Source organism: Lampris incognitus, chromosome 17 (assembly GCF_029633865.1).
Source record: "Lampris incognitus isolate fLamInc1 chromosome 17, fLamInc1.hap2, whole genome shotgun sequence".
NCBI classification, from domain to species: Eukaryota; Metazoa; Chordata; class Actinopteri; order Lampriformes; family Lampridae; genus Lampris; species Lampris incognitus.
In genome coordinates this window covers 12,855,260-12,882,925 of record NC_079227.1, presented here as the reverse complement: position 1 = coordinate 12,882,925, position 27,666 = coordinate 12,855,260, and the positions used below count along the sequence as shown (strand labels likewise).

The 27,666-nt window shown below is 43.1% G+C and overlaps 1 protein-coding gene across 1 annotated transcript; it reads left to right on the top strand.

Moving 5' to 3' along the window:
* The first annotated feature begins 264 nt into the window (after positions 1-264).
* Positions 265-23,264, top strand: dpysl4 (dihydropyrimidinase like 4). Its single transcript, XM_056297749.1, has 15 exons — positions 265-524; positions 2,987-3,075; positions 3,335-3,519; positions 12,731-12,895; positions 13,575-13,636; positions 14,143-14,223; positions 15,680-15,748; positions 16,295-16,415; positions 16,693-16,849; positions 18,818-18,959; positions 19,368-19,452; positions 21,367-21,452; positions 21,933-22,112; positions 22,527-22,692; positions 23,106-23,264. Exons 1-15 carry the CDS (start codon positions 486-488, stop codon positions 23,195-23,197), a joined length of 1,719 nt encoding a protein of 572 aa, XP_056153724.1. The 5' UTR covers positions 265-485; the 3' UTR covers positions 23,198-23,264.
* The last annotated feature ends 4,402 nt before the right edge of the window (positions 23,265-27,666 follow it).

Below are 27,666 nucleotides of genomic sequence, written 5' to 3'. Positions count from 1 at the left end.
TTTCTCTCGTTCTTTCCTCTGTTCTGTCCTCCTTTTCTTCTCCACCATCCTCTCTCCCTCTTCTACTCCCACCTCCTCCTCCTCTTCACCCCCTCTCCTTTCCACTGTTCCTCTCCCCTCATCTCTTCTCCTTCTCTCCCTTCCTCTCCTCCACTCCCACCTCCTCCTTTTCACCCCCTCTTCCTCGCCTCTCCCGTCCTCTCTTCTGCCCCCCCCCTCTCTTCCTCTCCTCTGCTCTCTCCTCCTCCTATAGAATATTAAACCGGGACAGACACCACCCGTTCTGGGAGGGGCGTGGCTGCGCGTGTCTGTCTGTTGCCGGAGGATAAAAAAGGGAATATTATCTCGCGCGACCGCGCCGTGTCCTCCCCGTGCAGACAGACGTAGCGGACGTCACGGCTCGCTCGCGCCTCTCCTCTTCTTTGTCTGAGCCGCTGGACTCTTTCACGCGCCTCGCCTAGCGCTGACACGCACCAGGCTGCAGGATGTCGTTCCAAGCCAGGAAAAGCAGCACGAGACCCGCGGTAGGTAGCCGGGCCGGATGGAGGGAGGGGCGCTGCTTCCGGAGCCGCCATGGAGGCTCCGTCCATCGATCACCGGGCAGTCACACCGGTAGCGACATAATAAGTCCAACTAAACGACGCGGTCCGTTGGACAGATTATCCCGCGTTTAACTAGTCCGGGGCTGACCGGGCCAAGCCCACCCGCCCTAATGATAGACGACAGCCCGGCCGGGATGAACCGGGTTGAGTCACGCCGCTGCCGGCTAGCCGGTGTGTGGGCTGTCGCATCAGATAGAGCCGCTTTACGCTTCACTGGACTATGCAGGAGCCACTGCCCTAAAGGCGAGACTCACTCACCGACACTATTCTGTCTGCAGCCCTGCTGAACAATACCACTGCCATAAATACTCTGTTCTGTACGCAGCCCTGCTGAACAATACCACCACCATAAATACTCTGTTCTGTACGCAGCCCTGCTGAACAATACCACCGCCATAAATACTCTGTTCTGTACGCAGCCCTGCTGAACAATACCACCGCCATAAATATTCTATTTGCAGCCCTATTAAACCTGAAACGATTGATACATAGCACATTCGTATGGGTTTAACATGAGAACAGGTACGAAAAAGCATGGTAAATGCAGCTCAAACATAAGTACCACTACATTTCTGTATACAACAATATGACTCGAACAGTAATGCTATGCAGTTTGTTTTTTGCAGACAGTGGGCTAAATAGCAATATGTAAAACCATTCCAGCATTGCCTGCTCTCTCTCTCTCTCTCTTGCTCTCTCTCTCTCTCCCTCTCCCTCCTTGCCTTTGTTCCTCCCTGTCTCTCTCTCTCTCTTCCCTCTATAAAGCAGGGTCTGTTGACACCATCAAACTAACCTTTCTGAGTTGACAACCTGAAGTGTGTGTGAGACAATCTTGTGTTTTGTGATTTTCTAGTCTTGGGAGTGGAACTGTTTACAAAATTGGGGAATAAATTGTTCTAAAAGTCTTCAGAGGATTTGGTCTTGCTTAAAATGAAAAAAAAAGTCTGAAATTTGTCACTTTATGATTTAAGAAATATTAAGATACACACATACACAGTAGACATATTTTACATTACATTACATAATGTAATATAATGTAGACATATGTTCCCACCCTGGTCCTTTAATGGAAAGTCTAGCCCTAAAAAGAGTCTCTCATGTTAGTTGTGGCTCAATATTTTAGACAGAATAAACTCTGCTCTCTAGCAAATTACTTGGCCAGAATGGCTCAATAACCCAGACTAGGAGATCTCATTAACTCAGACTAGGAGAGCTCATTAACTCAGACTAGGAGAGCTCATTAACCCAGACTAGGAGAGCTCATCTCAGACTAGGAGAGCTCATTAACTCAGACTAGGAGATCTCGTTAACTCAGACTAGGAGATCTTGTTAAAGACACACAGGGAGACCTTGTTAGCCCAGTGTCAAGAGTGGATCAAGTTGTTACCCCAGACCAAGAGAACGCTGACTTGATGGTTCATGCACAACATAACCAGGGCCATCATAGACTTTCAGTCATGGAGGGGGGGATGTTGGGCAAGAGATTGAATTAAATGGAGGAGAAAATAACGAGAGACAGATAGCAAGATTTGTGTGTGTGTGTGTGAGACAGAGCTGTTCAATCATCTAACTAGGTTGACACAACGACAATCTGACAAGGCCTTGTTAGACTGCTGTGTGTGTGTGTGTGTGTGTGTGTGTGTGTGTGTGTGTGTGTGTGTGTGTGTGTGTGTGTGTGTGTGTGTGTGTGTGTGTGTGTGTGTGTGTGTGTGTGTAATTGTGCATGTGTACAGTACTTGGAGCCGGATTCTTTTCCAGACACTTAAAGTAAAGTGCTCTCTTTCTCCCTGACCCACATCCAGCTGCAGGGGGAGGCAGAGTGAGAGAGAGAGAGAGAGCTCCATCTGAGAACAGTTGCAGGTTTAGTTTCTTCTCAGTTGCTTTCTTCAGTAGTCACCATTGCAACAACTACTCATGCCTTTGAGCAAGGAACTGAATTTCCAACTCCTCATGTGGAGCTGCCCAGTAGCCCACAGTAGCAGACTGGGGTCATACTGGGCTGGGTTCATGGCAGGAGAGCGTTATTCATCTGATTCTAGCTCACTATCTTTTTTCTCTCTCCCTTTCTCTTTCCTTCTCTCCCTTGACATAGCTTGATTGGCTAATATTTAGCTAAGATGAAAGTATCACTAGGCTGTTGGCAGCCTAGTGGTTTTTTACTACTAGACCTACTAGTGTATAGTGGTATATTACTAGTATATTACTAGCCTACCAGTCTACAGTGGTTGCCTACTAGCCTAAGTTCCAAAATGCTTTTGGGACTTAGAGTTCATTTAGACTCTGAAACAGTGTAAGAATAACTGGGTGGGTCATCTGTCTTGACTGGCTGAGTGACCGCCTAGCTGATTGTCTCTGATGATGCAACTTCCTGTCTCTGCTTCCAGGGTGACCGCCTGATTATTAAAGGAGGAAAGATTGTCAATGACGACCAGTCATTCTATGCTGACATCTACGTAGAGGATGGAACTATCAAGTAATTATAATTATCTAATTCTTTCCTACCCCCCCCCACACACACACTGCTACCCAGATATCCCTAAATGCCATCCAAGATGCTCAGTAACATCACTGCCTTCTGCTGTCAACCACTGAGAGCTACCCAGTCACACCAGTGTTATACTGGTGGTCACTGAACACCCCCATGTGGAGTAGTTTTGGCTTGTAAATACGGAGCTAACATAACATTGTGTATCATATTCTGAGAGTTAATGATAATGTTGTCTTCTGAACAGACAGATAGGGGAGAAGCTGATAGTACCAAGCGGGGTGAAGACGGTGGATGCTTATGGACACATCGTCATCCCAGGGGGGATTGATGCCAACACCAGCCTCCATGCTTTACAGATGGGCATGAGCCCTGCCGATGACTTTTACCACGGCACCAAGGCTGCTCTGGCTGGAGGAACCACAATGATAAGTAAGTTTTAATCACTACCCACATATTACTGTGGGGCAAAAAATGAAATGAATAGACCCTTTTGTGAATTATGTTATTAACATCACAATTTTTACTACAATGATTCATTAGATATGTTACTGTAAGTAATTATGGCCATTATTTCTATCTTAGAACTATGTAACTATTATAGGTTGTGAGGGTAATTATATAAGTAAGACAAGTAATTATTATTGACATTGTAATTATCAATATAGACCCCTGAATTGATGGCGTCTGTTTGAGTCTTTCTGGGTGTGTCCTGAAGTTGACCAGTGGTCATCAACGCTGCTCCTGGAGCGCTGCCGTCCTGCTGGTTATCACTCCAACCCTGATGTAACACATTCGATTCAATGAATCCAGGTCTTGGTATGAAGGTAATCAGTAGGATCAGGTGTGTTAAATTAGGGTTGGATTGAAAACCGGCAGGATGGTAGCTCTCCAGGAGCAGGGTTGGTGACCCGTTTGGTTTCTCATTTATGGCAAAGAGAACCACACCTTTGAACAGTATTTGCCTATTTTTCACCTTTTTTTTCCACAAAAAGATGAAACTTAATGCAGCTGGCATGTTTAAACAACTAAAGCTATCAAGAGATGTGGTAACAACGATGGTGCAGATGTTGCATGGCTCTGCTCTGACAAACAAAGCAGCTGACTGAGTCTGACACCTGCCTCCTAAGAACAGCTCCATGGTCCTGTCTGCCCAGATACATAACGGCTTTGAATCCACACCCATGCAGCTCGGATGTTCAAGTAAAAGATGTTGGCAGCAATGTCTGAGTAAGAAGGGTTTCCTTTTGAAAAACATGAAAGAAGTGGAAGGCGCCGGAGTGAATATGACAGCCTCAGTCTGTAAATAGAAAACTTGTTTCATGATTCGGTTCCTTGGCACAAGAGTTCAGTCAGCAGAGAGACATCACAGGCCCTGCCGTCAGCATTGACATCAGTCACATTGTGCGATGGTTTCCAACTACTGTGGCGTCCACCTGGTACTGAGAGAGTGGAGGATCCCTTTTTCTGACCTTATTCATAAACCACATAAATCATACCATACATAACAGACATTTATAAACGAGTCAAGTCAATTTTATTTGTATGGCCCAATATCACAAATGACAAATTTGCCTCAGTGGGCTTTACAGCAACACAACATCCTGTCCTTGGAAGGCGTCCGGGTGGCATGGTGGTCTAGTCTGTTGCCTACCAACACGGGGATTGCTGGTTTAAATCCCCATGTTACCTCTGGAAGCCAGATGTGGGTATGTATCCTAGTCGCTGCACTAGCACCTCCTCTGGTTGGTCGGGGCACCTGTTCGGGGGGGAGGGGGGAATAGCGTGATCCTCCTACGTGCTACGTCTCCCTGGTGAAACTCCTCACTGTCAGGTGAAAAGAAGTGGCTGGCGACTCCACATGTATCGGAGGAGGCATGTGGTAGTCTGCAGCCCTCCCTGGATCGGCAGAGGGGGTGGAGCAGCGACCGGGACAGCTCGGAAGGGTGGGGTAATTGACCATATACAATTGGGGAGAAAAGGGGGGGGGGGAATAGAACATCCTGTTGTTAGACCCTCGCATCGAACAACTCCCTAAAAAAACTAACAGGGAGATAAAATAGGAAGAAAGCTCAGGGAGAGCGACAGAGGTGGACTCTCTCTCCGAAGACGGACAACGTGCAATGGATGTTGTGTTTACCCAATTTACTCAACACAATACTGAAAGAGGATAGCAGAATTATAATGGAATTATGAAATATATGATGAGGAGGATGCCAAGCAGTGTCCAGATGCCACCAGAACAGCCCAGGACCCGAGCCACGTGGCCGCCATCACCATCTAGACAAAACAAAAAACAAAAAAAACAGCAAATATCAACATTGGAATCAAAGAGCATTATTGAAACATCCATCCATCCATCCATTATCCAAACCGCTTATCCTGCTCTCAGGGTCGCGGGGCCTATCCCAGCAGTCATTGGGCGGCAGGCGGGGAGACACCCTGGACAGGCTGCCAGGGCATCACAGGGCCAACACACACATTCACACCTAGAGACAATTTAGTACGGCCGATTCACCTGACCAGCATGTCTTTGGACTATGGGAGGAAACCGGAGCATCCGGAGGAAACCCACGCAGACACGGGGAGAACATGCAACCTCCATACAGAGGACGACCCGGGACGACCCCTAAGGTTGGACTACCCTGGGGCTCGAACCCAGGACCTTCTTGCTGTGAGGCGACCATGCTAACCACTGCACCACCGTGCCGCCCTATTAGTGAAACAACACAGCCAATTTAGCAGAAAACCAAAGCTCTTAGATTGAACCTGTTCTTCCATCAGATCTTGGGCTTGGTTGTTGTTGTAGTTGTTGTTATGTTATGGTTTAAAAGCTAAGCATGCAGGTGACTTCCGGTAAGATGGCGACTTGAGTAGCAGCACAACTTTCTGCCTCTCGCAAGTTGGCTAAAATAAATCCTCTAAAACACTAAACTCGACGCAAAAAAAGGTGAGAAATGAGAAGAGGAGGTAATTCGAGTAAAGGTAGCCATACAATCCAAAAGGGTAACACATCAGATACGCAGGGAGCGAAGAAACAGTCGGAGCAAGGTAGTAGCAAACACGGGGTAGAAGAAGCTACAATGGCGGCGGATACAGCTGAGACATTGCGTGCTGGATTAGCAGCTATCGCTAAAGAGATACAAGAATTCAAACAAGAGCTACGAGGTGACTTTGCCAGCCTCAAAGATGAGGTGAAAAGGGAAGTGAAGGAAGAGATTGCTTGCTTCCGAGAAGAGATGACACAGAAGTTTGCAGAGAGCAACGTCGAAATACAGGCGCAGAAAGCGCACATGAGTGAAGCCCAGAAGCGCATAGCCGAGCTAGAGGAATGGCAGGCGGACTCGACAGAACTACTGATGGACATGTCTACCCAAACGTGCCAAATGCAAGAAAAAATAATGGACCTGGAAGGGAGGTCAAGGAGGAACAATATTCGAATCTTTGGTGTGCCAGAAGAAACGGAGGGAGGCTCCATCACCCAGTACGTGGAACAATTCTTGAATACCCAACTTGACTTAGAAGAAGGGACCAATCTCCAGATACAAAGAGCTCACAGAGCCCTCGCTCAAAAAGCCCCTCTGACAGCTCCCCCCAGGTCAATAGTGGTGAACTTTCAACAGTTTGATATAAAAGAAATGATTCTCAAGAAAGCATGGAAAAAGAATAAGATAGAGATAGGGGACAAACGTATTTACTTTGATCACGATTACGCAGCTGAAGTGGTCTGGAAAAGAAAATCATATTTGGGCATTAAGAAAGTGCTCAAGGGTAAAGGAATTCATTTCCAGACACCCCTCGCCAAAATAAGGATCCACTGGAACAACGGAACGAAGACATACGACAATGCCAGGGAAGCTGCGATGGACTTGAAGACGAGAGGCTGCGACATCGAGATGCCAGACGATGACACGGCAACCACGGCCACAGAGCAGGTGGAGGCGACTGGGATGCGAGCAGGGTGGCAACGAGTCCAAGGCACGAAAGGAGGACGTGAAGCTGCACAGCGAGCGAAAGAGAAGCTCCAGGCCTATCGGAGAAAGTAGGATTGGTATCGTTCGGACTGAGTTGAGCTCCATTACAAAAGGCTTTTTCATCACATGCCACTGAGAGAGGTAGGCTATACGGTTGCCAAACGTTGGACATGCCTAGACAAGGCAGTAGGCCTATCCCATGTGATGGGCAAAATGTCAAGTCTAGATTGGGGCCCTTTCTGAAAAGGATTTCCCCTTCACCTACCAACGGGGACTCGAGGTGGTTAGGCCCCTTTAGTTGGAAGTTATTTTCGTTGTTGATTAATGTGTTTTATATTTGTAGTTTTTTTGTTTGGAGCTCTGTGGGAATATATGGAAAAAGAGTATCAATATGTCTAGATGGTTCACACTACTAAAATAATGTCGCTGAATGTTAATGGTCTAAATATGTTAAAGAAGAGGGAAAAGGTTATGATTATGCTAAAAAAGGAGGATGTACAAATCATATTCCTCCAAGAGACCCATTTGACACAGATAGAGCATGGGAAACTTAAGAAATATGGGTACAGACATTCATATTATAGCTCCTACAAGGAAGGGCGCAGGAGAGGTGTTGCAATTTTAATATCAAACAAAACTCAATTCGATTATGATAGGGAGATTGGAGACAAGGAGGGGAGATATATTATAGTGAAGGGTAGGTTAGAGAACAAACCAGTGACATTGGTAAATATATACGCCCCTCCTGAAAGTGATAAAAAGATTTTTTAAATCTTTGTTTGATGAGATAGCAAACGAGTCAGAGGTGGTCTTAATTTGTGGGGGAGATTTGAATGTCATTTTGAATCACAAAATGGATACGACCAGTCTCAAAAGGACTAAATCACAGGTCACTCGATTTGTAAATACACTCACTGGCCACTTTATTAGGTACACCTTGCTAATACCGGGTTGGACCCCCTTTTGCCTTCAGAACTGCCTTAATCCTTCGTGGCATAGATTCAACAAGGTACTGGAAACATTCCTCAGAGAGTTTGGTCCATATTGACATGATAGCATCACGCAGTTGCTGCAGATTTGTCGGCTGCACATCCATGATGCGAATCTCCCGGTCCACCACATCCCAGAGGTGCTCTATTGGATTGAGATCTGGTGACTGTGGAGGCCATTTGAGTACAGTGAACTCATTGTCATGTTCAAGAAACCAGTCTGAGATGATTCAAGCTTTATGACATGGCGCGTTATCCTGCTGGAAGTAGCCATCAGAAGATGGGAACACTGTGGTCATAAAGGGATGGACATGGTCAGCAACAATACTCGGGTAGGCTGTGGCGTTGACACGATGCTCAATTGGTACTAAGGGGCCCAAAGTGTGCCAAGAAAATATCCCCCACACCATTACACCACCACCACCAGCCTGAACCGTTGATACAAGGCTGGATGGATCCATGCTTTCATGTTGTTGACGCCAAATTCTGACCCTAACCATCCGAATGTCGCAGCAGAAATCGAGACTCATCAGACCAGGCAACGTTTTTCCAATCTTCTATTGTCCAATTTTGGTGAGCCTGTGCGAATTGTAGCCTCAGTTTCCTGTTCTTAGCTGACAGGAGTGGCACCCGGTGTGGTCTTCTGCTGCTGTAGCCCATCTGCCTCAAGGTTCGATGTGTTGTGCGTTCAGAGATGCTCTTCTGCATACCTCGGTTGTAATGAGTGGTTATTTGAGTTACTGTTGCTTTTCTATCAGCTCGAACCAGTCTGGCCATTCTCCTCTGACCTCTGGCATCAACAAGGCATGTTCGCCCACAGAACTGCCGCTCACTGGATATTTTCTCTTTTTCGGACCATTCTCTGTAAACCCTAGAGATGGTTGTGCGTGAAAATCCCAGTAGATCAGCGGTTTCTGAAATACTCAGACCAGCCCGTCTGGCACCAACAACCATGCCACGTTCAAAGTCACTTAAATCCCCTTTCTTCCCCATTCTGATGCTCGGTTTGAACTGCAGCAGATCGTCTTGACCATGTCTACATGCCTAAATGCATTGAGTTGCTGCCATGTGATTGGCTGATTAGAAATTTGCGTTAACGAGCAGTTGGACAGGTGTGCCTAATAAAGTGGCCGGTGAGTGTATATCACTGGAAGAGATGGGGATGGATGATGTGTGGAGACAATTACACCCTCAGGAAAAAGACTATACACATTACTCAGCTGTACATAAAGTTCATTCAAGGGTAGACTATTTCCTTATGAGCAAAGACGATATTTACAGAGTAAAGGAGTGTGGGATTGGAGGGGCGGATATCTCAGATCACAATCCAGTATATTTAGAAATTAATTTGAATCGTAGGAAGCGAAATACGGTTTGGAGGTTTAATGTGGGTCTACTGAATAGTGAGCAGAGTAAGATTATGTTAAAGACGGATATTCGGACATATCTAGAAGAAAACAGCAATGGGGAAGTAGACCCAACAATATTTTGGGATGCCATGAAGGCGGTCATCAGGAGAAAGTTAATAGCACATTCAGCATTGATCAAAAAGGCAAGATCAATTATATCCAGAAAGAATACGGACAGGTTAAGAGAAATGGAGAGGGAATACCAGACTACGGGAAACCCCGTGGTGTTGGAGCAAATCAAATCGGCTAAGTCAGACATTAATAAAGAACTGTTAGATGAAGTTGAGAAAAAAAGCTTGTTTCTCAAACAAAGATATTATGAAACAGGCCCGCGCGCAACTAAACTGCTGGCAAAACGTATTCGCAAACAGCAAGCCGTTGGCCATATACATAAGATCAGAGACCCCCATTCAAATGAGTTAACGAATATACCAGAAAGCATAGAGGACATATTTTTGGGATATTATAAAGCGCTATATTCACAACCCACACCTGCACCCGAAGCGGAAATTAATACCTTTTTGAATTCATTAGATTTACCCTCAATTGGCCGGCTCCAAAATGACAAATTAACAGCTGACATCAAGATGGAAGAGGTGATAGATGCAATAAATTCTTTGAAAAACAATAGAAGCCCGGGCAGCGATGGATACCCTGCAGAATGGTACAAAGTGTTTAGGGAAGAGCTGGCACCGATACTTCTGAGATCCTTCAATTGGACACTTCACAATAATAAGATACCACCATCATGGTCAGAGGCAATAATCACAGTCATTCCAAAACCGGGAAAGGATAAAGAATATCGTGGAAACTACAGACCTATTTCATTATTAAATGTAGATTATAAAATATATACGACAATTATCTCCAAACGGTTAAACTCATTCATAGGTGATTTGATAGATGAAGATCAAACAGGATTCATGAGAGAAAGACAAACGCATGATAATATCAGAAGGACATTGCATATTGTTGATCAAGCGAGTAAGAGAAAACAAGCTACACTATTAGTAAGTTTAGATGCAGAAAAAGCATTCGATCGGGTGTCTTGGAATTTTTTGCATGCAGTATTGGAACGACTAGGGTTCAGCAATAAGTCAATACAGTGCATTAAAACATTCTATCAACAACCTAATGCTCGGATTAAAATAAATGGGAGTTTAACGGACAAGTTCAGTTTGCAGAGGTCGACAAGACAAGGATGCTGTTTGTCTCCGACACTGTTCGCGTTATTCATTGAGCCGTTAGCGGAGGCCATGCGCCAAAATGAAGGAATTAATGGAGTGACAGTGAATGGCACTGTCCACGGGGTGGGGCTATTTGCTGATGATGTCATAGCCTATCTTGAGCAACCACATACATCACTCCCTCAACTAATGAAGCTACTAGAAGTATATGGTCATTTATCTGGATATAAAATTAACATCTCAAAAACACAGGTGCTAGTTCTCAATTATACTCCAACCACAGAATTCAAGGGAAAATTTGACTTTAATTGGAATCTAAACAAAATCAAATATTTGAGAATTTACATTACCAAGGAATTGTCTAAATTACATAAAGCAAATTACGGCAAGATCAACGATGTGATGCAAAAGGATATTGATAGATGGTCCACTCTGCCACTTGACTTCAGCTCAAGAATTGAGACAGAATGAATATTCTACCAAGGCTTCTTTACCTATTCCAATCGTTGCCTGTTGAGGTGACTGAAGCTCAATTTGATAGGTGGGATAGGACAATATCTAGATTTATTTGGGGAGGGAAGAAGCCCAGAGTAAGGTATGAAACTCTCCAACTCTCAAAGGAAAAGGGAGGTATGGGTTTACCAAATCTAAAAGAATATTTCAAAGCTGCCCAGCTGAGATATGCTGTTGACTGATGTAGGCAAGATTACATGGCCAAGTGGAAAGTCATGGAAAGGGAATATGGTGGGTACCCTATTCAGAATATTTTAGGAGATAAAGAAGTATACAAGAAAACAAAAACCCACATGGATTCAGTCACATTATTTACACTGGAGTTATGGTTTAAATTGACTAAAATCAACAAATTACCAGAAGAGATACAGTTATTGAGATGGGTAGCATATGATAGAGACTTTACTCCAGCGAGGCATGATACAGTTTTCAAATTGTGGGTTAACTTGGGAATCACAGCATGGTGCACTCTAGAGGAAAAAGGGGAGATGGAGAGTTTTCAGGGTATGAAAGACAAGTTTGATTTGGAGAATCATGACTTCTTTAGATATTTACAATTAAGGGATTATTACAACAAATGTATCAGGAGAGGACCCTCCATGGAGGTGAACAGTGTGATTCAAATTATAATTAACGCATATAAAGGGAGAAAATCTAGGACTATATCTGTACTATATCAAGCTCTCACAACTAATAAACACTCAACTACATATATAAAAGAAAAATGGGAATTAGAATTTGGCACAGAAATTACAGAGGAGGACTGGCAGAATATGTGGAAAGTCCATCAATCCTCCACTAGTTCGCGGATATGGAGGGAATTCTCCTGGAAAAATCTGATACGTTTTTTTATTACATCAAAAATAGATACTCCAGCACCAAACTGTCATGCTGGAGGAAATGTGAAACAGAGGATGTAGACCACTCGCATATATTTTGGAAATGTAATAAGCTAGCGATGTTTTGGGAGATGGTTCATGATATAATACAAAAGGTACTTGGATATGACTTCCCTAAGTGCTATATGACCCTCTATTTCTGTAATTTTAAAAACGACGATATTGGGCCAAGTGATAGATGTTTGGTTAAGATACTGCTGATTGCTGCTAAGAAGGCAATCACAAGAAAATGGTGCCAGGTGGGCGCCCCCACACAAGGACAATGGATGGAAATAGTGGAGGACATTCATACAATGGAAAAACTGACTCATCGATTGACACTTACATTACCTCGGATGGAAGACCAGTGGAAGAAATGGACATGGTTTAAGGAGCAAACACGCAACAACATAATTCATGACAACACTTAAGACTGGAAAGTTAGACCCACAGGAAGCTCTTGTAGTTCATTTTTTGTGTGTTTTTTTGTTTGTTTTGAGCTGCCCTGTTGGGCTTGTGTGCAAGTAAATGTAGATAATTTAATGTTTACTTCTGAATACGGATGCCATGTTTGTATTGACCTAAAAACTTTCAATAAAAACTAAAGTGATAAAAAAAAAAAGCTAAGCATGCTGCAAACCGATGATTTCCTGTCTCTTCTCTCTCCCTGTGCTCCCTCTCTACCCCTTCAAGTTGACCATGTGGTGCCGGAGCCAGGGACTAGTTTACTGACAGCATACGACCAATGGAGGGATGCAGCTGATAGGAGGGCGTGCTGTGACTACTCGCTGCACATGGATATCACCCGCTGGCATGATGGACTATACGAGGAAGTGGAGAGTTTGGTCAAAGACAAAGGTTGAAAAGAGCTTACCTGTTACCTTTTAGCTGTTGGCTGTTCACCGGTACCGGTAGCTGTCGTTGCTGTTAATAATCATTTTGTTTATATAGCACTGTCTGAGGAGCAAAAGAAAAGTTAATTTGCCACCTATAATGTATTTTCATTGAGTTACTGCCTAAAATAATTCTATTTGTTGACATAATGTGAAAATGTTTTGAATCAAGGGATTATTTGATGTTCACGGTATATTACTACTATAGGCTTCGAACCCAGCTTCTGTTGTAGGCATGTGGCCTCGTTTGAAAGGTCCAGCAGATGCCTTTTGGTTTGAGAACCACACTTGAGGAACTGGAACGATTCAAACCTCAGAATATGACTTCATACATCATAACTGACTGTATTAGGAGCAGTAATAATGATATCCTAGGAAAGTGCTGTTTGTATTGGTGTCTGCAGGAATGTTCATTTTGAAATGTGGAAAGATTGTTGCATCAAACCTGTGGTGGATGTTGATGAAATAATTACACCGTATACTTGTGCAGCTGCAGTAGTACTGACAAGTACTGTTTATATTAAGGCATTTGTGGTAGTACTAATATTTTGTTGAAGCACCATTTATATTGTTGCATGTGTAGTAGCACTAATGCTGATAAAACACTGTTGGTACTATATTTATCTCTGTTCTTATTTTTGCAGGTGTGAACTCCTTCCTTCTCTACATGGCTTATAAAGATAAATACCAGAGTTCTGATTCTCAGGTGAGGGAATATTATTATCATGGAGATTAATAATGATGAAGATTTTAATTTATTATTATTATTATTATTATTATTATAGTTAGTTTTCATTTATTATTATTATTATGGGGACCCCCCCCCCGGGACCCCCCGCACCACCACTAAATGTAGCATCTATTGACTAATCCATAATTGGCAACACATTAATTCATCTTTGGCCCTGTGATGGCCTAGCGGCCTGTCCAGGGTGTCTCCCTGCTTGCCGCCCAATGACTACTGGAATAGGCTCTAGCATCCCCGCGACCCTGAGAGCAGGATAAGCGGTTTGAATAATGGATGGATGGATGTTATTATTATTATTATTATTAATAGTAGTACATGGTAGTTATCTTCTGGGTTTTAAATGTATGTAAATTATGGCTAAATGTACTCTATAGTCTTTACTACACTATGATTTACTAGCAAGGCTAAATAAACTTTTTTTATTTTATTTGACTAACTCTAGTTTATGAATTGTGTTTTCTCAGCTGTATGAAGCTTTTGGGGTGCTAAGGGAAATGGGTGCCATTGCCCAGGTCCACGCTGAGAATGGTGACATCATTGATGAGGTAGGAGACCAGGCCCTCACAATGGACCTGACCTGACTGATGAGAAGATAACTCTGAAAAGAATTAGACAGGAAAAGAGTCACCCACATATAGATGTCATCTGAATGTTAACTATTGTGTTTTTTTAAAAAAAAACCTGCAGGGTAGAAAAGCCGTCGCGCCTTGTCCCTAAAACAATATGTAGAAGCTTTTGTAGTTGGCATACAAATAAGTCAGTCCAGGTAGAGGCAAAAATCTTTTGGTGTCATGGTTGTTAAACAACAGTTAAGAGCAGAGAATAACCTCTATGAATACCACCTGAGAAGAGGAAGAACACATAGAGATAGTATCGCAGGTTCCAAAGACATTAAAAGAGTAGTGCTTTTCCATAGCAAGACATGGAATCAAGATATAAGCACAATTTAAATTGTGCTCAGTTGTGTTCTAAGTTGTGCTCATATCTGCATTTTTGGCACTGTTTCATAACCGTGCACAGTATGGCCAGATCGTGCCAGGGGAGGGCTTAATTACATAAATATCCAATTATTTATTTTATATTTATGATACGTCCAGTGATGCCGCATCTGATTTGGTGTTGATAGTGTAACAGTGTATGACCACGGATGTGTAGACTTGCTATCCCTTGGCTAATGGGTCGGACCCTTTAGTTGACTGGTTAAGGTAATCGCCCGTGGTGCGGGGAACTCAGGTTCGATCCCGCCTGCCCCCTGAATTCTCGCTCTACAATACCTTATAGTGCCAATTCTGCATCTTGCACTGATTCCACGGTGCATACTGAAATAACAATATGCAGGCAGTTGTCTCTTTCAGTCACAAAACAACACAAAAATGTCTGAATCTGTTGTGGTCAGTGGAGGAGATGCTGGCGTTGGCTGTCGCATGTGCATTCCGTAGATGAATAGCCTCGCACAGCTTCGTTTGTTTTAGTCTTAATTTTTCCATGGTACTTCCTAGTCCTGATTTCAGTGCCAACGCTAATGGAAACACAAACAATAGCCGTGCACACAAGTCCTTGTCAGCACGTGTGCTGACCTCATTCCAGCCTCAGCATTATAACAGATTTAAGCTAGAGGACCGTCTGTGAGTAAATTGCATGGCATGACCATGAAGACAGGGCAGTCAGACAATGGGGGAAACTGGCAAACCCACATGCTCACATTTGTGGGAAGCAATTTGCGCTGTGCCTAACCAAACCAACATTTTACTCTCATGCAAGTTCACTATCTGTTTAGCTACTTCAGTCAGAACTTCTTGGTAGCTGACTGCCACACTACCAATTAACCAGCATGATCTTAAGTTATCCAACCCTTTTGTAAACTATCACTAAATATCTGACAACTCAACAACGGACCTCGTGCTCTCTAACTGGCCTTCCCCCGAAAACCTCTACCATGTTGAATATGTAATGAACTAGGCCATCACAACCCTTTGTAAACATGACAATAATCTGTTTCAGGAACAGAAAAAACTTCTAGAACTCTGCATCACTGGACCTGAAGGACATGTTTTATCTCATCCCGAGGAGGTAAATACACACTCATATCACACACACACACACACACACACACACACAAACAAGCAAACATTACTGCTAATTTAACATTAGCCTTCATACTTGAATCCATGTCTTGAGAATTTAACAATTAAAATTTGCCTGGAATCGACAATATTGAGCACCTCAAGGCACTTTTTCAATTGTTTTATTTTTTTTTTCCGCTGTTTTAATTTTTAGCCTATGGTGTGTACTTATCTGTTTGTGTCCACAGCTGCCTTTGAGTAGTTTTACTTTTCCCAGAGCCTACTTTCACCACCTTGATACTCAACTAAATACCCACAAATACCAAAACAATATAATACAATACAATACCCCCAAAACAGAGGACCGAGGCATATTCCATACCCCAGACTCCATTATGGCATTTGTATTTTATTTTTGGTTTATCCTGTTAGCACCACAGGCTAGTCACCTACACAGAAGTGTTGCTTTAGCCTTAGTTCACATTCATTCTGATTCATCCAGTTCTGTTTCCACCGAACTCGAATAGCGTATCTCTAATATAATATCCACTAGGTGGAGACAGAAGCCGTGTACCGAGCGATAACCATCGCCAAACAGGCCAACTGTCCTTTATATGTAACCAAGGTGATGAGTAAGTCAGCTGCTGATCACATCGCTAAAGCCAGGAGGAAGGGTAAGACTATGTAGATTTAAACTAAAACCAAACATCTATATTCTCCTTCTGCCTCAAAGTGTTACTCAATAGCTATCCTGCTCTATGAATAACATCTGGTGAAGTGTTCTTGTGTTAAGATTTAACCAGCAAAAGTCAAGTTTTTCATACTTGATTTTGGTAAGCAGGAAAAAAAAGGATGTTGCATTAATGTCTAGATACCTGGAATCTAGATGAAACAAGAGCAAAGTTTCAGCGCTTGGCACTGATGAAAATCTTCTGTCTTACTCTCTTCAAGGCATGGTGGTGTATGGGGAGCCAATCACAGCCAGCCTGGGGACTGACGGCTCTCACTATTGGTCAAAAAACTGGGCTGAGGCTGCCGCCTTTGTCATGAGCCCACCCCTTAACCCTGACCCTTCAACTGCGCAGTACCTGACTTCTCTACTCGCATGGTCAGTTTTCTTAATTACATACCCACATCCCGTCACCTTTTGGCGACAATCACCGTTTTTAGTGTCGACCAGGTCATTCACGTGAATCGTGTGGATCCGAAGAGTTTTTAAAAAGGGGCGTGGTGCTGAGTGAGTGAGGAGAGAATGACTGCGATTGCACATTACCTGTCTTTGCTATGAGATTGTCCTTCCCGCTGATCCAGGCTAGCATCAACCTTATTGGATTGTGCGATCGGTAGTGTAGTTTTGATCTTGTCTGCTACGTAACATCTACTTGAAGACACCCTCTACCCTCGACCTTGGCGAAAGTTTCTACCAACATTTGAGGGAGGCCTTTATTTTCATAACGAACATTACTTTGTCATGTTTGGACTTATGTATGGAGGTTACAATGCAGCACTTTATTTGCTCAGGCTAAAGTGAATTATGCAAAAGTGATTGTCCATGGCACGAGAGAGTTGGTTACCTGCAGCCTAAGCAAATAAAGTGCTGGTAACGGCACAGTAGCCACCGCCTTACAGAACAATGCAACGTAAACAACGCTGAGCATTTAAACCCACCTTCCTGATCTCTAATGTTAGCTAAACTAGCTAGCATTAGCTAACTTCATAGTGTTTGTCAGTTCAGTTACCAGTGGTGGTAAGTAACTAATTACATTTACTCAAGCACTGTACTGTCAGACATCAATCCGAGAAACACTGGTATGAACATGTCCACTCCCTTCAAAAGAGAAGACATTAGGGGGGCGTCCGGGTAGCGTAGCGGTCTATTCCATTGCCTACCAACACAGGGATCGCCAGTTCGAATCCCCGTGTTACCTCCGGCTTGGTCAGGCGTCCTACAGACACAATTGGTTGTGTCTGCGGGTGGGAAGCCGGATGTGAGTATGTGTCCTGGTCACTGCACTAGCGCCTCCTCTGGTCAGTCGGGGCACCCGTTCAGGGGGAAGGGGGAACTGGGGGGAATAGCGGGATCCTCCTACGTGCTACGTTCCCCTGGCGAAACTCCTCACTGTCAGGTGAAAAGAAGTGGCTGGCGAGTCCACATGTATCGGAGGAAGCATGTGGTAGTCTGCAGCCCTCCCCGGATCGGCAGAGGGTGTGGAGCAGTGACCGAGACAGCTCGGAAGAGTGGGGTAGTTGGCCAAGTACAACTGGGGAGAAAAAGGAGGATAAAATCCAAAAAAATAAGAAGACATTAAGTTCGGGCCAGTGGACAAGAGGATGTGCCACAACATGACATCGGCGGGCACAAAGACCAAAGCTGAGACAGCAGGCAACTCTGAGGGAGGGAGAGCCCAGGCATGCGTCTGATTGCCAGCCGTGCACAAGTGCTGCTGTCTCGCTTCAGTGAGACGAGACACGGCTGAGCAGGAAAAACTGGCAAGATGATGTCTCAAAGCAGCGCAAACATGCATGCGAAACGGTTATACAGGCGAAGAGACTAAAAAATTAGAAGAAAAAAAAGGCATGATGTGTGTTCTCCCTCTTCTTCCCCTCTCTCACCTGTAGTTGGAAGTTGTGGCTAAAATAAGCAAAAAACCAATAAAACTTGTGTTTATCAAAACCAAATGTTATTTTCTTGTTGTGTTCTAATCTCAAAATGCTCCAAAAGGCTTTATTTGCATATTAAAATCACTAACATTTTCTTCCGGAGGAGGATGCCCCCGGGCCCTCCGACTTGATTTTAGTTTTGTATCTTGTCACCTTTTTCACTACTGGAGAGTTTGCAGGTCTGTAATTACACACACTTTAGGCCCAACATCTTTACATAACACACACTGGGCTTTGGAAGAGTTGTGTATCTGTCTATACTGTGGTGAGGGTGAAACCTGTGATCGGAAGAGTCATTTTCATAACTCATCCAATTTTATTTTTGTATCAAGTCTGCTTGTCGTGTTCCTAGAGATATACTGACTACCTACCTGACCCCTACAAACGCAGGTTTGTTTTTCTTCTGATCCTCCAGCGGAGATCTTCAAGTGACTTCCAGTGCTCAGGCCACTTTCTCCACGGCCCAGAAGGCCGTAGGAAAGGACGACTTCACCCTCATCCCTGAGGGCACCAACGGGGTGGAGGAGAGGATGACTGTGGTTTGGGACAGAGCCGTGGTGAGATGAGCATAACCCCTATCTCCTAACACCTAGTCCTCTACCTCCTATCTCTAAACACCTGTCATCTGTCTTCCAACCCTTATAGTACCTTATTCTTCACATCTAGACAGTGGCTGGAGTTATAAACACCTCAGTGTTTTTAGAACACTGACAGAGTAACACACAGACAGACAGACAGAAATAAAGAGAAACCAGATCAGTGTCAGTCCATCAGCTGGGGACTTGTGTTCTCTGCCATTCTCCCCTTCAGTTTCTCTCTCACTCTCTCTCTCTCTCTCTCTCTCTCTCTCTCTCTCTCTCTCTCTCTCTCTCTCTCTCTCTCTCTCTCTCTCTCTCTCTCTCTCTCTCTCTCTCTCTCTCTCTCTCTCTCTCTCTCTCTCTCTTGCTCTCCCGCTCTCTCTTCAGTCTACAGGTAAAATGGATGAGAATGAGTTTGTGGCTGTGACCAGTGCTAATGCTGCTAAACTCTTCAACATTTACCCACGTAAAGGTAACTGCTTATCATTATTATTATTATTTGCATTATTATTATTTGCATTGGAATAATAAACTTTGTATTGAATTAAACAGTTATCGGATATACAGTGGAACAATTATGAAAAAATAATGAATATTAACTAAATACCGGAGGCAACAACAAACCAGATAAACCTTCCCTCTACAGTTTCTTTATAGAACTGTATAGATTGAAGGCGGCAAAAATAGAAAAATCTGGTAATCCTTTAAATCATGCAATTTATTACATGGAAATTACCAAGTAATTGTTTAGTAAAATATATGTTATTACATTATAATGACCGGGTAATACTGAGTAATAGGAGAAAAAAATGGTTTACATTTTTTTGTCTCTGGTTTGATTCCTTGTCATTTTATATGGTGTTAAATATGATCTACTTGGATTTTGAACTGATGTGATTTACAAATCAGTGAGTGGGACAAACGGATCACGTCAATCATGAGTATTTTGAAGTATTTGTATCTCAACCACAGTTATGTTACTCAGTAATTGCCAGTTATAATTATGTTTAGTTTAGATTCAAGATTCAAAAGTTTACTTGTCACATATAAGTACATGAATACAAGTACAACAGCAGTGAAATGCTTATTGTGCAGCGAAAAAAAAAGATTAGATGTAAATAGGAATAAAATTTGAAAAGGGACTCTGCCGATCGAACAGAGTTTGGAACAAGTTACCAAACTTGGCAGAGTCCCTCTCAGTCTTTAAGAAAAGACTAAAGGACCAGCTCTTTTCCAAACACCTCTGCAGTTGATGGACTGAAGGGAAAAAGAAAATCTGCTTCTATGGATTGCCTCTGTGCACAGCCTGCTTGCACCTACGTGCTGTCGGACTCGGCCTTAGCTTTATGGCACTTACTTGTATTGTTCTGTCCTGCCTAGATCCTCGCTTGTGTTGTATCAGCTCTCAGATGTGTGTCACTTTGGACAAAAGCATCTGCTAAATAAAATTGTAAATTGAAAAGCTAAAAATCCAAGGAGTATTCAGAAGGTATACTGTGATACATATCTCATCTCATCTCATCTCATCTCATCTCATCATCTTCCGCTTCTCCGGGGTCGGGTCGCAGTGCCAGCAAGCTAAGTAGGGCACTCCAGACATCCCTCTCCCCAGCAACGTCCTCCAGCTCCTCCTGGGGGATCCCAAGGTGTTACCAGGCCAGATTGGACATGTAGTCCCTCCAGTGAGGTCTGGGTCTACCCCGGCGTCTCCCCCCAGTTGGACATGCCTGGAAAACCTCCAAAGGAAGTCCAAAGGAGTTGAATCAAGTGCCACTGGACTTGGTATATATCCGTGAAGACATTTCGCCTCTCATCCAAGAGGCTTCCTCAGTATGTGCCTTTCTGACTAGATGAAGCTAGTTTGACTGGCTGGTGATGAGACTCAGAATTTATCTTCTTGGAGTCGTGGTCAGAGCTATAGATGTCCATGGCTCTTTGTGTTCCGATGTTTACCAACGCCCATCGCTAACAGAGCCATAGCTATGAGTGGCTCTTTTGTTTCCTGATTAGAGTGCCCAGGAGGCACTCCAAGTCCACAAAACACATGTAGACTGGCTGGTCAAACTCCCCTGCCTCCCTCAGCACTTCCGCAAGGGTAAAGAGTTGGTCCGTTGTTCCACAGCCAGGACGGAATCTGCATTGTTCCTCCTGGATCCGAGGTTTTTCCTGTATCTGTGTTGATATTCCACTCCTCATTAGTTGAGCACTCACAACACCATTGACGGTTTTGGAAAAAAATGCTATATATGTACACAAACATAATCAATGGCCTATAATTTAAAGGGTCATGAAAAATGTTCATGGTCTGCCTTTAAATCTGATTTTACTAATTGTTTTACCTGTGTTTCTATGTTTGTGTGTGTGTGTTTCTGTATGGTTGTTTAAGGACGTATTGCGGTGGGCTCTGATGCCGATATTGTCATTTGGAACCCCAAAGAGACACGCACAATTTCTGCCACGACACACAACCTGGTAACTAATTAATTATTAACTTATCAAGTCAGTTTTAAGCATACGTGAACTAACTCAAGATACCCAGCAAGCCACTGTCATTACTGTTACTGTACTGTCTGCCTGGATATACCAGCAGAAGCCTTCTCAGGTACATCCAGGATCTTGCATTTATAGCCACCTCAGGAGGTGGTATCGAATTAGTGTTCCCAGATCCACTGAGCAGAGCTAGGAGTGATGAACGTCACTGTTTGGTTGAATACAATACTCAAAGGAGCGTCACAGATCATTTGCCTTCTTTAGAGAACCTGTTGCATAGTAGATCGAACCTGAAAAGAAACAAATCATCATCACCTTCAATGTTTTCTTCACTATCAGTTCTTCAGGTGTGATGGGAACAAATAGAAATGTGCTCCGGTAACAAGTTCTCCATATGGATAAAGTTGGAAAACGATGCAGTGCTACTGTAATGACTAAATGTCAATCTTTTTCTGTTTCTAGACAGTGGAGGTGAATATCTTTGAGGGGATGGAGTGTCGCGGGGCCCCGGTGGTGGTGATCAGCGGGGGCAGGATTGTCTTGGAGGATGGGCAGCTAACCGTGATGGAAGGTTTTGGACGCTTTGTACCCAGGAAGGCTTTCCCTGACTCCGTCTACAAGAGGATCAGAGCTCGAAGCAGGGTAATGTAAAGAGGCAGAGACATTTTCACGTGGGCACACAGTCATCACAATGACAAGGGAAATTTTGGAGAATTGCAAACATAGTCTGTACTGAATTTCCAATTTTCATTTTTTGAATAACAAAGACTTTCAAAAATCAAATGTTTTATCAAAAGTCATGAAAGAACAATATCGTATTAACAACGTTGCAGAAGTTAAAATTTAAAATGCCCAGCACCAGGCATAACTGACAAGCTAGTTTGCTAGTTTTGCCAGGTATCTCATGCCCAAATTATCTGCCTCATTAGTTTGCTAGTTCAGAGATGTAAAACTGAAAGTTTGATATAGACAAAAGTGGAATGTGTTTCTCTGATATTAATGGTGAGTTTAATAGAATCCATCTTCCATTGGGCTGGACTTTCTGTTCTGTTCCAGATGGCTGAGGCTCGTGGTGTCCCCCGAGGAAACTATGATGGTCCAGTCCATGATGTCACCAGCATGACTAAATCTGTCCCACCCACGCCCACCACACGAGGGCCACCCTGCCCCAAAACACAAACTGGCCCACGAAATCTTCACCAATCAGGGTTCACCCTGGCAGGTAGTCAGTATGACTCAAAGTAGAGACTTTTATCAAGCACGAATGGAAATACAGCTCTTGTAGTTAGGAGGTCTCTGTTAGAGAACTAAAAGTATTCAGACAGACTAAAGGAATGCTGACACTATTCCTCCTTAACTGTAGAACAGACTGTCTCATACGTCGCATGTTGTCGAATTTGTTTCTACTGCAACTGGCCGAAGGAGCTGCATCCTTCAGCATCTTGAGAATTGACTTTGCTCAGTTTACTCTTTTGTTTGTGGTCTTACATTCAAAATGTATATGATTGAGAGATGATTGACAGCCAACTCGATAACATGATCCACTGACAGATTAATCCCAAGAACTCCTTTCGTGCTCTCAGTTCTCTCTCCTCTGCTTATTTCTTTACCTCCTGATTTTTCTCTACTTTCCAGGTACCCAGATTGATGACCACATCCCCCGTCGTTCTGCCCAGAGGATAGTGGCACCACCTGGTGGAAGATCCAACATTACATCCTTATCTTAAAACACTGTCTTAAAGCAGCATCCAGTTACCTTGTCATTATATCATCCTACCACACCCAGACTGCACCCATACTGCACCTCTTCTACACCCATTAATGTAGTCCTAACCCTCACCTCGTCCTGACCCTTAACTAGTCCTACCCCTAAAAATAGTCCTTACTCTATACATAGACCTGCTAGCCATAAAGCTAACACACCTAATCATTGACACGTTCTTATATTATCTTTACTCACATCTTTGTCTTCTCTCTTTTTCTCTCTCTCTCTCCCTCTCTCTCTATCTATCTGTCTCTCTCACGCACACACGCCTTGTGTTTATAGCTAGTTATCTTGTCATAACCATTTCAGCTCTTTCCTAAATTAAGGTTCCACCCAAAACACAGTTCAGACTCTCGCTCACTGTTTCTTGCTCTCTTGTTGAATGAGATTTGGAAACAAGCTAGACCATTGGCCTAACCAGACTACATTTACTAACCAGTCATATGCTAATTCCTCTGCATTACACAGTACATTTCATCCCTTTCTTTCACTCTTCTTTTTCCCTCTGTTCATGCTAACATACCCTACAGTAAGTGTTGAAATCCACCCTGGATCCAAGTTGATAGATGTAGTCATGATCCCTTCAGAATAACTCATAATGATCCTCACAGCGCTACACAAAGACAAGTCTCTCTGTCCTCATCTGATTTGGTCTTTGCTCATCCTGGATTTACAAAGTCGGATTGGTGCTTTGGTCCGTTTGGGAGATATCAAGACTAAAACCTGGTGCTCTCTCCCCAGTTGTAGCTTCTCAGTAGCACACCCTCCCTTGTTAGAGATGCTACCCACGCAGATTAACTACCTAATGTCAGTTTGTGTTAGGGTTTGTTCAGGTACTTCAATCTATTCCTAACCTGCTACTTGCCTGTAAAGGGCAATGACTGGGATTTTGATCCTCACCAAGTCACTGTCTGATCTAGTCACAGTTTGATAGCTCGTTTATCAGCCGTTTGACTTAACTCGGCGTTTAAAAGTCAATACAATTCTCCCCCACCCAAAGACCCCCTGACCTCAGATTTTAAAGGGATTTTTAAATCTGTGTTTGGTTTGTATGGACTTAATTTGATACATGATCATTTTGTATTTTTACATAGTCGACAAGCGGCCATTTTGTATCCACTGCGGCGTTCGTGTTGCCAGGGGTTCTAAATGTGTGTCAGTGACTGTAGCCAGAGCCCGGCGCAGACAGAGTTCAGCCATTACACTCTCCAGTCCACCATGTTGGCCCCCCAGTCCTGCTCCTCAGCTGCTGTTGGGGTCCTGTTGCCAGCTGTTCTTTTTCCTGGTGGTCATGTCACCATGATGATAATGATATTAATGACAGTATTTGTATAGCGCTTTGTAAATTCCTAAATTATAGAAGACAATTTATATATTACATTCCAGTATGTTATGCTAATATGATGTCGTGATTAAATGTTTTTACCTTCGGTGGCCAGAACGGTGAGTTCAGAGGTGAACAGTGTGCGCACATCAACCTCAAACTGGGTTCAGGTGCAGAATGAAGACCAAGCATCCACGCTGAATTTCAAGTTTTATTGCCATGACATTGTGGATAAATTAAATTGATTTTACCTGAATTGGCTACAGTGTTGATGTTTGGACTCTTGGGTGCAGAGCCTTCAGTGTGGCAGCCTCTGCCATTTGTTAGAGATCTGCAACGCTGCTTCTTTGGACACTTTTAAAAAACTGTAAACTCATCTGTTCAGGCCTATCATCCCCGGCAGTCTTTGCTGTTTTTATTTTCTGTTCTTGTATTATTTGTTTTGTCTGCTCCACCATGTGTAAAGCGTCCTTGGGTCCCTTGAAAGGCGCTATATAAATTTAAGTTGTTGCCATATCTGTCTGATATAGCCCCCATATTTCCTGCACATGGACCAGCAGCACAGTGGCCAAAAACACCACCTGTTGAACAGAGCAGGCACCAACATGGCAGCTAAACTCTGTCTGTCAGTGGCTGTCAGTTGTAGTGTGTTGTTTTCTACCGTTAACAAGGAATGCACCATTGTGTCACAAACCAGACCGGACCGGGCTCTCAATGGGCAAAATGGTTCAGTGTCAGCATGACATTAATGGGACAGTCATGTGCTTCAACTCGGCCGTGTTGAACACCATGACTGCTTGCCAACGTGGGGATTACCGCATTGTTAAACAGCTGGAAAATCAATGGAAGTGTTGCCTGAGTGTGAACATCTGCAGGCAGACTGCTGGCCAGTACAGTCCTGGTATTGATGCATTCCTTCTCTTTCCTGTAGTGAATGTAAATCTACTTCCTGATGTGATGAGAGTTGCATGATGTCCAATAAAAGACTGTAAGACTGCCTGGACTGTGTGTCATTTCGTCCACCACCACCACAGGACATAATATTTAGTATGGCTGAGGGATTTTTTCCTGCCCTCGTTACACAGAATAAGATATTTCACCTGGAAAATCAGATTACAGCATCTGTCATGTCAGATAAATGGTTTGTCTGCCCAATGTGACGACTTTATTTCATAGGAGAAAGCTTCGGTTGTTGAGCCTGCCTGGAACAGATGAACCTCAACTGCCAATCGATCAATCTGATCAGCTCTGCAGTAATGCAAGTAAGTTATTTACACACTCGTGTCATTTCTCTTATTATTTAAAGATAAAATAGGCCTATTGTGGAATTGTAAGTTGACTGGAAAAATCCTTAATTTAACGATCAAAATGAATATGGATAAATAAATAACTTTTATTAGGTATTCTACAAAGATCTGTCTTTTCATCCGTTCTTAAAGCTGGCGTTTCCACCCAAATGAGTGGCATCCCTGAGAATCCCTGCTAACTAACACACAGTTCATCATTTCCAGCATGTTCTGATGTGCTGTGAGTTAACATGAGATTTGTAAAAATGATTTAAGATTTTGCACACAAGTTATTTACAGAATCCTCAGCAAGCATCTTCATCTACGCCCAGCTTCTGTAGGTAGGTAGATAAGTGGCTATATAGATGTATATGTAGATATGTTGGCCAGGTGATTGGTATATGGTAAATATGTATTTGGTCATCCTTATGACCCCCATGTGATCAAACATGACATCAGAGAACATAGTTGGGGATATGATATATGTCATTCTGTATACTTTATTGTAGATCTTGAAATATCCACGGTGCCATGGCTGTTACGATGGCTGATCTGATGACCTCCATGATGCTTGCATGCACACATGTAAGATGTAGACATGGAGAAATTTATTTTCAGATGAAAATCTGGTATTGTACAAGTGGCATTTGTCACAACATGGGTGTGAAATTATAACTTACTCTTTACACACGATAATACTATTGTACAGTGTTAGGTCTACATTTAGGCTACCGGCAAACTGTTTACATGACAATAAATTAAGGTATTTAATTAAAGACTTCAAATCTGCCCCATGCATTGATATCACAGATTCCTGCCCCTCGGACATCGAAGAAAATGTCCCTCAACTCTTCCTTCATTGCCTGAAAAGTTTTCATCTCCTTCGTTTATGTAAATGGTCCTGAATGAAGACACGCTAAACATGAACTACTTAACCCCTTTTATCAGAAAAGTAAGGTTTTTTTTTCTCTTCCTGAAAGCAGCAGGTTTTGCTTGTTAGGTGCGGCAGTTCATTACAAGGAAATGCTGTACTCAGGTGTCTGGGATTTGTGTATCAACAGCATTTTTTGAAATAAAAAAAAATTTTTCAACTGTCCATACTGATCATATTGAAAATATCAAACCTAGTAGCAACATTCCTACCTAAACATGACCTAAAACAGTTTTTCCGTCGTTGCCATTAGCAGCTCAATGACTGAGTGGCAGTTCCGAATGCGACCACATGGTGGTGATCAAGAGCACAGCTTCCACTTTCCTCACAGCAGGGAGGAGATAGTCCTGTAAAATAAAAAAGACTAAGTCAATTTTTATGATTACCAAGTTTGTTAACCATATATTGAATTATGAAAAATACAACCACATTGTGAGGTCTTTGTTTGTTTTACTGTGAAAGCATCAGTCTGGCTCAGTGGTTTTCAATCAGGACCTCATGAACCACCAATACTGGTTTTCTGTTCTTGCCAAGTAGTTGATTCACCTGTTCTAGTTGTTCAGCCTCCAACCGGGGAGGTATTAGACCTGGAACAGGTGAATGTAATCAACTACCTAACAACAGAAAACCAGCAGTGCCATTGAGAGCCACTGGTCCAGCTATTTAAGAGGAAAAAAAACAAACTCAATATGTAAAAACACAATGTCCTTCATCAAAAGCATACTATACTGACTAAACTTATAACAATAGTAGATATTCTCCTGCAGACCTGTCTCACTGCCTCCTGTACCCACAAACATTGTCCTTGCCCTGTATTTGCAAAAACCTTTGCATATGAAGGTCCAGTATTACAATTTATAGAGAATACCAACATTGTAATGCATATTTCT